This window comes from Phalaenopsis equestris, unplaced genomic scaffold (assembly GCF_001263595.1).
Source record: "Phalaenopsis equestris unplaced genomic scaffold, ASM126359v1 Scaffold000632, whole genome shotgun sequence".
In the NCBI taxonomy this organism is placed as follows: domain Eukaryota; kingdom Viridiplantae; phylum Streptophyta; class Magnoliopsida; order Asparagales; family Orchidaceae; genus Phalaenopsis; species Phalaenopsis equestris.
The window spans coordinates 353545-366018 of record NW_018165072.1 but is presented as its reverse complement, the minus strand read 5'-3'; the positions used below and the strand labels follow the sequence as shown (position 1 = coordinate 366018).

At 35.4% G+C, this 12474-nt stretch overlaps 1 protein-coding gene across 1 annotated transcript; it reads left to right on the top strand.

Annotated features, from left to right (window-relative positions):
• Positions 1-436: 436 nt before the first annotated feature.
• On the top strand, positions 437-6891 carry LOC110030029 (cucumisin-like). Its single transcript, XM_020732567.1, is given in 12 exon segments — positions 437-735; positions 1281-1527; positions 1645-1707; positions 4095-4185; positions 4309-4552; positions 4655-5162; positions 5288-5391; positions 5491-5709; positions 5865-5933; positions 5935-5971; positions 6059-6257; positions 6368-6891. Coding segments are annotated over 12 exon segments (2604 nt in total).
• Positions 6892-12474: the final 5583 nt, after the last annotated feature.

The window sequence follows — 12474 nt, the reverse complement described above, 5'->3', positions numbered from 1 at the left end:
ATTCCACCCGATCTTGCAATCTTCCACACGATGCCTAACGCTTGTTCACGACGGAACTGGCCGGAGCCGCCAGATCTCACTAGTGTTGAAATATAAACTTGATTTTATCATGTCTCATCTAGAAGCTTATTCTAGAATATGTGATATGTATGAAATTATAGTGTAGTAGATGTGGTAGGAGTGAAATTATTGTGTAGTAGGTTTGAAATTATTCGTAACCAGGAGATTAGAGTTGTCGTGGTTTAATCCTAGCCATTAATTTAGGATGTGTCACTAGTATAAATAGGGATGGAGTCTATGAGCTTGTATCAAGCCAAGTAAAGGTGATAAACAAAAGTGAAGCTTCTTCCATAAAGTTTTAGCCTTTGTTATATCCTAAAAGCTTTATCCATTACAATAAAGTGGTATAAGAGCCTAAAGGTTCCTTTATAGAGTAATGACAAACGGTGGCATGGTTTTCTTCCAAGTTCTATTCCAAGTCCTAATGCTTAAGGAAAGCATCTACGAAAATTGGAGTATCAAGAAGAAGGCACTCCTTAGAGCGCATGACGTTTGGGAGGTTGTGGAGAAAGGCTACGATGAGCCAAGCGACGAGTCTGCTCTATCCACAACACAAAAGGATAGCGTAAGAGATTTGCAAAAGAGAGACAAGAAGACTCACTTCCTCATCTATCAAGCTTTAGATGAAGATGGAAGCTCGAGGTTTCATATAAGGGAGAAGAGAAAGTTAAAAAGGTACGACTTCAAACTTTAAGAAGCCAATTTGAAGTTTTGCATATGAAAGAAGGCAAGGTTGTCTCCGATTACTTTTCCAGAGTCATTATCATTTCCAATCAACTAAAAACAAATAGTATGGTGAGAAGTTAGAAGATGTGGCTATCATGGAAAAGATTCTTCGATCGTTAGATTCAAAATTTGATAATATCACAACCATTAAAGAACAGACCAAGGTCTTACAAGCAATTACAAGCCATGACGATAAAGCAACTTCTGGGTTCATTGCAAGCCCATGAAGAAAAGAAGAAGATGAATGAAGAGATTGTCGAACAACTTCTCAAGATGAATCTCTGACCAACACAGAAAGATGAAAGCTTCAACAAAATTAGAAGCCAACATGGAAGAGGTAGTGGACAAGGATGAGGTCATGCTAGCAAGCAAAGATGGAGTACCAACAATAACTATGAGCAAAGAGAAAGATCTACAAGATGATGTGGTCGAGGGTGCTCAAACTTGAGGTATGATAAATCTTAAATTAAGTGTTATAATTGTAACAAGTTCAGGCATTATGCGAAAGAATGTAGAACACCTAAGAACAAAGTTAATGAAAGAGTCAACTACATAAAAGAAAAAGGAGAAGAAGATGGCACTCTACTTCTAGCATACAAGGACAATGAAAAAGGTGAAGATAATACATGGTACATAGACACCGGTGCAAGCAACCATATGTGTGGGAGACGAAGCATGTTCGTAGAGCTTGACGAATCAGTAAGCGACAATGTGTCTTTTGGAGATGAATCCAAGATAGAGGTGAAAGGCAAAGGTAACATTCTCATCCATCAGAAAAATGGGAAGCATCAATTTATTTCTAATGTTTAGTTTGTGTTGATTATGAGGAGCAACATCTTGAGTTTAGGGCAACTCTAGAAGAAAGGATATGATATTCACTTGAAAGAAAAAACTCTTTTCTTAAAAGAGAATATTGGTAACGTAATTGCTAAGGTGTCAATGTCTAAAAATAAAATGTTCTTTCTCAACATCCAAAATGATATTGTCAAATGTCTTAAGACCTGTTATAAAGAAGCTTCTTGGCTCTGGTATCTTCGATTTGGGCATCTCAACTTCAGAGGACTCGAATTGCTTTCAAAGAAAAAGATGGTCAAAGATTACCTTGCATCAACCACCCTGATCAATTATGTGAATGATGTTTGCTCATAAAGCACTCAAGAGTGAAGATTCATAAAAAAAAAATTTCATGTACATTTGTAACAAAACCAGAGCCAATATTATCTTTAAATCCCCATACCCAATATTCTCTTTAAAGCACCATACCCAATATTCTCTTTGCACTGCATAATACACCATACCCGAAATTCATGCATTGATGTCAGCCCCTTACCCCTTCAACCGAGATTCCCACAAAAATATCAAAGTCAACTCTAAATACACCATACCCGAAAGATTGCATAATGTATCAACTTATGTCATCACCAAAATATTCATGCATTGATGTATGTAGCAGCCACATTAATCTAAAGGCAAATCTATTTTTCAAGGAAAAAAATTGCTGCTTTGATGTATCTACCAGCCATATTAATCGAAATCATCGATTTCTTTGTAACATCGTGTATGCAGTCAAAATTTCTCTCTAACTGCAATGAAACAGGGAGAACCAAGCCTTCCAAAGAACCATTTGTTCGAAGTGCACAGTAACAGGAAAACCAAAAACATACTCGAAAGCTACAATTTGCACAGAAACATGTTCCAACGCAAATTGGCATTGCAATGGGAAAAAATCTTTTCCAAAGTGCACAGAAACGGGAACAACCAAAATCTATGCTCAAAATCTAAAGCCCTAAATAAAATTTAAAACGATTTGTACAGAAACATGCTGCAACTTCGGAAAAATTAAGAATCACCAAAACATCATTATAGTGTACAGAAACTATTTGCACGGAAACGATTTGCACGGGAACGATTTCCTCAAAAACTATTTGCACAGAAACGATTTTCACGGGAAATCAAAACTTGCACCTAGAAAAAACCAACTCCTTGCTCTGCAATGCATTCCCAAATAGTCCAGGAAGTATATTCTCAAAATAAAAACAGAGATCCAAACCAAATCTTGAGAAAAAAATGAAAAGAATTCAATCGATGATCGGAAGGAGAAGATCAAGCAAAACCTAACCAGAAAGCATACCAGATCTCAACGGAGTAACCAACAGGAGGTGATGTTTGCGAGGGAGAAGATTAGTGAGGGTGAAGGCAAGGGAGAGCGCGATAGAGAAAACCAAGGGCGCGGGAGGAATTCACGACCTAAAATCCAGCTTCAAACGCCAAACGCAAGGCCTTCCCCGCGATCGGGATTGTAATATAAAATAAATAACGTGCGTCGCGTCGTTCCCAGAATGCCGCCCCAACGTGTTATTCAAACACAACGGCGATGTTCCGAAAACGTTGCCGCACCAGGATAATCAAGTCACTCAAGAGTGAAGATTTTATTAAAATGAGAAGTTTACTTAGAGTCACAAAACCAAGTTTAAGAAGGGGTGTTGAAATATAAACTTGATTTTATCATGTCTCATCCAGAAGCTTATTCTAGAATATGTGGTAGGTGTAATGGGTGTGATAGGTGTGGAATTATTGTATCGTAGGTATGTAATTATTTGTAATTATTATATTGGAATTGTAGTGTCACAATCCTTGCAATTAATTTAGGAGTCGCCACTAGTATAAATAGGGGTGGAGTCTTTAGGTTTGTATCAAGCCAAGTAAATGTGATAAATAAAAGTGAAGTTTCTTCCATAAATTTTTAGTCTTTGTCATATCCTAAAATTTTCTCCATTCCAACAACTGGAGCTGCGGGTCTGATGTCGGAACCGTGTGGGAATAAAAAAAAAATCCTGGATGTCCTCCTCGAGCAGCAATCACTCGTACCAAATGCAAAATTTACTGCCGCAGAAGTCCTATTTTGTTCTAATCATAAATCCCTATGATATCAACTATTATACGAAAATAATATCATAAGCAAAAGAAAAAGTATACAACAACAATCAAACACAAACAATTTATATGTTTTCGTTCGCGGGCAGAAAGATTTCACCAGTACTGAATGGAGAAAGAAAAGAAGTACTGAATGGAGAAAAAAAAAAGACTAGAGATTACAATTTCTATACTTCTCAACAGGAGCTTCTCATAAGCCTTAGTCATTTCTATACATAAAAAATAGTGAAAACAAGTAGATAAATTCAAAATACTAAAATTACTCCTAATTTATAAATATGTAATAAATACAAGATTTATGAAAATCTACTACAAAAGATTTGTTTCTTTTACGTATTTTACTTTGAAAAAATATTGTTTAATACAGCGACGAGGAAGCGTCAAAGCGCCTGATATATAGTTACAGCAAGAGTTTTAATGCCTTCGCCGCCATGCTCTCCGATGATGAAGCAAAGAAGTTAACTGGTAATACATATTTATATATAATACATCAGAAGACAAAAATAGCACCCATAAATTCAAAGCTAATGCCAATTTAGCTTAGTAAATATTCTCCTCAATTACCATATTTGACGTTTATAATCTCAGGCATGGAAGAACTGGTGTCTGTGTTCCCTAGCAAGCAAAGACAACTTCACACCACAAGATCATGGAACTTCATGGGGTTCCCATCAAGCGCTCCGCGTGGTCCCTTCGAGTCAGATGTTATCGTCGGCATGATCGACACAGGGATCTGGCCCGAGTCCCAGAGCTTCGACGACGCTGGCTTTGGCCCGCCGCCCCGCAAGTGGAAGGGCACATGTCAGTCCAACCACAACTTCACATGCAACAAGTACTTAAAACTCTCCTCTTCTACTTAAAACCAAAACCAATATGTAAATCCATAGTTTTTGCACTGACTAGTTGAACAACTTAACACAATATTGACAAACAGTAAGATCATTGGAGCTCGGTACTACCACCTTCATGGAAATATAAGTGATGATGAGATACCCTCCCCACGTGACAATGAGGGCCACGGCACTCACACTTCCTCCACAGCCGCCGGCCGTCTTGTCACAAATGCAAGCCTAGCAGGCATTGCACAGGGAACTGCTCGCGGGGGCGTCCCTTCTGCAAGAATTGCAGTTTACAAAGTCTGTTGGTTTAGTGGATGTTCCGAAGTCGACATTCTCGCCGCCTTCGATGATGCCATCGCCGAAGGTGTCGACATCATCTCTATTTCGATTGGTGGTGGCGGGGACTACTTCCAGGACCCCATAGCCATAGGATCTTTCCATGCGATGAAGAACAACATTCTGACCGCGAGCTCCGCAGGGAACTCTGGTCCTACTAATTCCAGCGTTGGGAATTACGCGCCATGGCTTCTTACTGTGGCAGCGAGCACCATTGACCGCAAGATCGTTGCACAAACTAAGTTTGGTAATGGAGTAGAATTTCAGGTGCTTACTTTCTTATACTTTACTGTTGGTATATCAAAGCTGTTATCTAATCAATTTCCTGGAAAATTAAAATGTTGAACAATTTCAATTGGCATATTAATCGTATGTTATTAACGTGGTTATAGGGAATGGCAGTGAACACCTATGGCTTGGATGGAGCAATGTATCCTTTGATATTGGGCGAAAATGCACCTAACATTTCAGCAGGTGCCGACCCATTCCTCTCAAGGTGAACTTGCTAGTACAGATCTGTCGATCATTTAAAACTTATTCATTAACTAATTTGAATTATTGATAAGCTTATCTATGCAAACCTTTTGTTGTGCAGTTATTGTGGCGTAGGAAAATTGGACAGTAAATTAGTGGAGGGGAAAATTGTTATTTGTAGTGGCATTGGCGACGGCTTGGGGCCGCAGCTTGCAGGGGCGGTTGGAGCAATCATGCCGACAATGGGTGCTAATGATGTCTCTTTCGAGTTTTCGCTTCCTGTGTCAGTGTTGGGATCAGACGGCACCGAACAAGTTTTAAATTATGCCAACAAAACTCGGTTGCTCTCAATTACTAAGATTAATACTCTCTCAATTAATTTCCACGTGAAACAATATAAGCTCTTCGCTATAATTATACATATATCTATATATATCTTTAATCCTTAATCTCTATGTTGTTTTGATAGTCTATCATTTATTATCTGTATAATAGCAACGCTACGGCGAGTATCTCAAAGAGTGAGGCTGTGTTCGATGCGGCAGCGCCATATGTGGCATCATTCTCGCGGTACAAATCCTACCACCCCAAATATACTGAAGGTAATTAATTAATTAATTAATTTGACATTTGGATTATATTTTATTTTGTGTAATTTTGACATTAATGTGCATATATGTATAATGTAGCCGGACCTAACAGCACCAGGGGTGGACATTTTAGCAGCATGGTCTCCACTTGGCGTAGAGAAACTCGGAGTTCCTTATAACATTATATCGGGTACATCCATGGCTTGCCCGCATGCCACTGGGGCTGCTGCCTATGTCAAGTCATTTTATCCAACTTGGTCTTCAGCTGCCGTAAAATCTGCTCTTATGACCACTGTAATATTAATTCTTTTTTTGGAATCGTTAATGCATGTCTGTTAAAAGTAAATTTGAGCTACAATTTTCCTTATTCAGACTTGAGAAGCATTTAATTTTAATTCTTAATTCTTGCAGCCTATGTGATGAGCTCAACTAAGAATGTAGACGCAGAATTTGCCTATGGAGCAGGTCACATAAACCCACTCGCAGCTTTGAATCCTGGTCTAGTCTATGATGCTCAAGAGATAGACTACATTAAAATGCTATGCGGTGAAGGTTATAGCACCAAAAATTTAAGACTTGTCACGGGAGATCAGAGCAGTTGCACCTCTGCAAATAATGGAACAGTGTTAGATCTCAACTATCCATCCTTCGCTTTAAAAACACAGCAAGGAAAATCTTTTTCAACATCCTTCCAAAGAACAGTCACAAATGTGGGTGTGCCAAATTCCACTTACAAGGCTATAGTGAACGTTCCTCCTAGTCTCAAAGTCAGTGTTGAGCCGAATGTATTATCATTTGAAGCTTTGTTGGAGAAGAAATCATTTTCAGTCCAGCTTGACGGAGATGCTACAAAGACCCTTATCTCAGCCACTTTGACCTGGAGTGATGGTGCTCATGCTGTCCGAAGTCCGATTATCGTGTATAGTTATTAAAATTTGGCTTTCATCCCATATGAAAAAAGTATATTAATTGCCATCAATGACTATATGCTTTTCAATTTTAATTAATGTATTTTAATTTGCTTTGATCAGGAATTATGTCTTCATTCCTCCCAATGATTTAATGCATTCTATGTTGAGAAATCTTATTAGCTTAATCACTTAGATTATGTTCATTTTTTTTCTTATTTTTATCGTAATTTTACATTTATATTTCCATTTATTCAAAAATATATGATAAAAAGCTAGAAATAACCAACTTAAGCTCAAGTTTGACTAGGATCATTATTAGTGTGAAAGGATAAATATATAAATAAATAATAGCATCCTTATCACTCAATAAGGCTACGCAAAGAAAATCCTAAAAAAAATTAAGATTGATAGCTCTAATCTTATTAGAATGTTGTGGAATGTGAAATCAATTTACTTGAGAGTGATTAATGGAAAAAGAGAATTCAACATCCCAAAAAAGTCTTATTGTCAAAAGCTTACATTGTCTATCTTTTATAAAGCCATATATTATATACAATATTTAGGTAATTAGTAGTTACATGGAAGCTCCAACAATAACTTAATTGTATACTATAAAGTAAAAACTTTGATGCATCATAAGTATAAGTAATTATCATTTGCTCTTCTTTTCTTCTAATGAGTAAGAGATTGTCGATCTAGTATATTGATCCCAATATTTTTTATATGTAAGGACTTGTGAAATTGACACCACTACTTGAAGATTTTAATCCTCAGTAATGACACCAAAAACTTTATCACAAGCAAAGTAAGATTTCAATTATATTTGTCGGGATTCTACGCAAGTATACTTATCTTTATCAAGTAATATAGAGCATTTTGATTAAGTCCCGAATATCGATCCTACTGAGATCAAGGTCAATCACGGTGGCTTTTAAGAGAAGTTCTAGTATAGAATAACACGCCCTAGCTTGGAAGGTCGATAAAAATTTGATTTTATTATATCTTACAATTATCACAAGATCGAAGGGAATATTTACCGTTAACTTCTTAAGAATTTCTAAAAACTTGGAAAATTGTTTATTCTGTTTGTGTTTCTTCAACCTTTGAGGAAACGGTGGTGGAGGTTTCTCCACAGTAATTTCATTGGTGTAAATGGATACTCTAAATCTGTGTATTCATGATCCTTTTCTTTTTCGGTATCCACTTTCTCTTTTTCAGTTTCTGTTTCTTTTTGCACTCTTATTTCCAATTCTTTTCCACTTCGTAATTGTATCGCTTTGATTTGTTCCTTTCTTTGGTATCCCTCCACCTGGAGGCTAACATCTCGCATCAAACCCTAAAATAATATACCAAATTAGGGGGCTTTAGCCTGTCACTCTAAAGTCCTCTAATATTTCCCTATTTATTTGCACCCAATAATATGGACTACATTCTCATTCAACATTCTCATTACAATCTCATGTGATTCTATCACAGTTGATTGAGACAACACCATCCCGGATCTTACATATTCTCACAACAGATTTTAACATGCAAGTTGATCAAGTTTACATGTAAATGAACAATAAAGTAAAATCATCACAATATATTCTCCCTCTACTCAATTCTATATCCTACACATGCATACTAATTCATTATAAGAGAAAAGAGTAATGAAAACTACTCACTACACATGGAGAAACAACAAGAACTTTTTATTGAACAAGACTTTGAAAATGTACAACAAAGCACTAGATTCAAATCAAAATACAATGAAAATACTTATCTCTAATGTAAATCAAACTCTCCTTGTATAGCAAAAGCAATCTTCTTACAATCCTCTCCAAGAAAAAAGTGAAAAGAAAAGAAGCAATCTCTCACTCCCTCTTTCTCTCTCACCTTGCCGCCCCACTTGGGGCTCACATCCAAGCCTTCTTCCTCTTCTCCAAGCCTTCTTCTCCCCTTCTAATTAGTTCCAAGAGTTTTTTAGAGTCATTTTAAAAAAAATTCCAAGCCTTTTTTTATAATTTCCCAAGAGATTCTTAAATGTCACTTCAAAACTATCCATATTCATTAAATCTTCCAAATGGTGTCTTAAGTGCCTCTTTAAAACTCCTTCTAACCACCCCAAATTCTTCTAGAAAGTCCCTTTTTCTCATTTCCAATGAATTCCCTAAGATATGCAAGAAGCAACGCTTCAAAAATCGTCCAAATTTTATGTATATTATAGAAGATATGTTGAAAATCGTCTTTGGCGCCTAAGCGTCATTTTTGGGCGCTTAAGCGCCCCCCTCTCTGTCTGGTGGTGCCTGAGCACCATATTTGGGGGCTTAAGCACCGGGCACAGGCACTTAAGTGTCTGATTTAGGTCCCTTGGCTCCGGTGTGCCCCGGTTCGACCTGATTTGCTCCGTTTTTGTCCATTTTTGTTCCTTTTTCTCTAATCACTCCAAATTCTTCAATTTGATGTATCTACAACCAAAAACACAACAAAACATACCTTTAAAGTAAAATATCATCCTAAAATAAAGCATGAAAAATAGTATATTTTTAGGCGAATCAAAATCTCCCAAACATAAACATTACTTGTCCTCAAGTAATACTACATTTTTAAAATAATTTATGTAGATTAGAGTTAATGGTTCATCTTTTAGAATTGCTAAAATTTTGTTCTAAAAATGTGATAGTTCAAATTAGAAGAACTTCTAGTGAATCAGACTAGCCCAGAGTCTAAAATATTTATCATCAAACTTGAGAATTTGTTTTCCAATCTAATTCAGAAATATATGCATATTTTTCAACTTCGGATTCTTTGAACTTTACTTTCTATACTTAAGAACTCTCTTAAAAATAATTTTTACTAATTTAACTATAAAAAACAAGCTTAGGATTGTTCAAAGTTCTTTACTCTAGGAAGACTCAAGTGAAACCAATTTTTTATTATGACATTTCTTCAAGCTTCTCCTCACTTTTTTTTGCATCTTTTTTTTTCTTTTTTTTTTACAGAATCTTTTTGATCCTTTTTTTTATGTGAGGATTACTATATATAGAGAAGCCCTTAAATAATTTTGAATTTCACTATCCTCCTATAAGGTTAAAACTTATTACTTTCCTTCACTTGAAAAGTAAATACTTTTTAAAAGAGCCTTAAATGTTTGAAAATAAATAAAAATTCTAAGAATCCTTAGTTCTAAGAATCCTTAGTTTTTCAAAAATATAATTTTTCCTACTAAAGATAGTTATTCATTTTTCCAAGCTCTCCAGTAAATATTCTTAACTCTAGGTTCACCTTTTTTCACTAAAAATGTCAGCTAAGTTTTCTTACTCCATTTTTATACTTAAAATTCTAACATCCTTAAGGTGACTCTACAAAATAATAATCAATAGAAGTAAAATACAAATTTATTTGTAGTACTTTTGAAAACATGTAAGGTTTAAATTTGATACATTTTTCTTTTCCCCCCAAACTTAAGCTCAAACATGTGTAATAATGAAGTACAAAAATATGCGACAGGGAAAGATCACTTTTATAATTTACTACACATCCTACAAAAATATCAACAAGTAACACATGGTAGAATATTGCAGTAGAAAGTAAATCTAGCCTAAACATGCTTGACATGACACTATAAAGAAATTTTAATTAGTAGAACGAGTACAAACTGAAGATTAAATAGGAACATATTTTAAACTTTATAAAGGAATTGCTAGATGCTAACAAGTTTAAGATATTAAGATAAGTTTTGTCATCTCCAATGACTCATTCAACGTAACTCACAAACCTAGACACACAAACTCTAGTACATAGACTCACAGATTCATAAACAAAGAGCAACTGAGGTTAATTCGTTCTCCCTTCTACTCGCATTTCCCTCCTTACTTTCAATTTCTAAAGGAAGAAACTACACTAATAACATGGGTGCATTATAAAAATTTATATGGTTATCATCCATGGACCAGAATTCCCTCATGTGTTGCCAATTTTAGAGTTACTCTAAGTCTAAGGTATACACAATCTGGTAAATAAAAATAATGCAGTTCATCCAAATGTTGTTCACTAAGTAAGTTCATGACCTTACTCAGTGAAGACAAATTCAGATAAAGGAAGTAATAGAGTTGACATGGAGTGGTCCAAGTCCAAACTCTACATGCTTCAAGGCAATGCTCAGCTCCAGTTAATAACTTAATTGAAACAGTCTCGTCAACCTGCTACTACCAGAAATCATATACAAATCTAGTCATGACGAAGGAATTACCTCACAAAATTAATCCAATCCACTCTTGCACATCAAACCCGAATCAAAGTCCATCATCTCACTATTATTCAATCCAACATAACAACAATCACACTAAATAGATAACAAAGATAACCATTGGTTAACTCCCTTGAAGAGCTTGGTCTACCATCCATGACCTGATGTATCCAATGTTTACTCTGGTTGCCCTAGCATCACAATGTCATTCAATTTGTCTGTATAACATGGAATATGTCATTCAGTGATTTTGAATAACTCTTTTTTAGGAGATCTTTTACTGATTTCATCATTCAATTCATGTTCTTCTTGTGATTGAGTCAAATCTGAAGATATAAAGAATGGTCGTGTAGAAGAATTCCCTAAATAGGTAGGCTTTAAATTTTTATAGGGTATATTCATCTTAAGTTCATGAGATTTTTCAACAGATGGAATTAAAAGTTTATTATTTTTTGTAACGTCCATCATTTAGCACCTCTCCTAAACATACATACAGTCTTCTTTAAACAACATTTTCAACTCATCATGAAAGTCCATTTCGGTCTCATCTGTTAACTTACTCTCAAAACATTCTTGGAAATGATCTTTACATAGATAATCAATTCCATCAATTCAAAAGCAATCATTATCTTTTCTCTCAGCTAGATATTTCATAGTCTTTAAAACATTAAAAGTGGCTTCATGGTCGTTAATATTCAAGTGGCTTCATGGTCGAAAAGTGGCTTCATGGTCGTTAATATTCATAGTCAACTCTCCTTTTTGTGTATCTATCATAGCTTGTCAAGTAAAAAGAAAATTTCTCACCAAAATAATTGAATTTTCTTTATCTTCCTCCATATCTAATATAATAAAGTCCACAGAAAAGATAAATTTATCCACTTTAACAAGAACATCTTCTATAACTCCTTCTGGATAAATGATAGAACGATCTGCTAACTGAAGGGTTGTAGTAGTGGGAGAAATATTTGTTAAACCTGAACTTCTAAATATAGATATAGACATCACATTAATGCTCGATCCTAAATCACATAAAACTTTTTCACAAAATCTTTCTCCAAATACACAAGGAATTGTTAAGCTAGAAGGATCTTTAAGTTTCTTAGGAAGTTTTTTCTGAAATATAGCGTTGCACTCCTCACTTAGTGCAATTGTCTCGTAATCCCCAAATTTCCTTTTCTTGTTTAATATCTCCTTCATAAATTTTGCATAACTTGACATCTGTTCCAAAGCTTCAGCGAAAAAAATATTTATCGTTAACTTCTTAAGTACTTCCATGAACTTTAAAAATTGTTTATCTAACTCATATTGTCTAAGTCTTTCAGGAAATGGAGGTGGTGGTTGACCGGCGACTTTATATATGCTTAAAATACAAG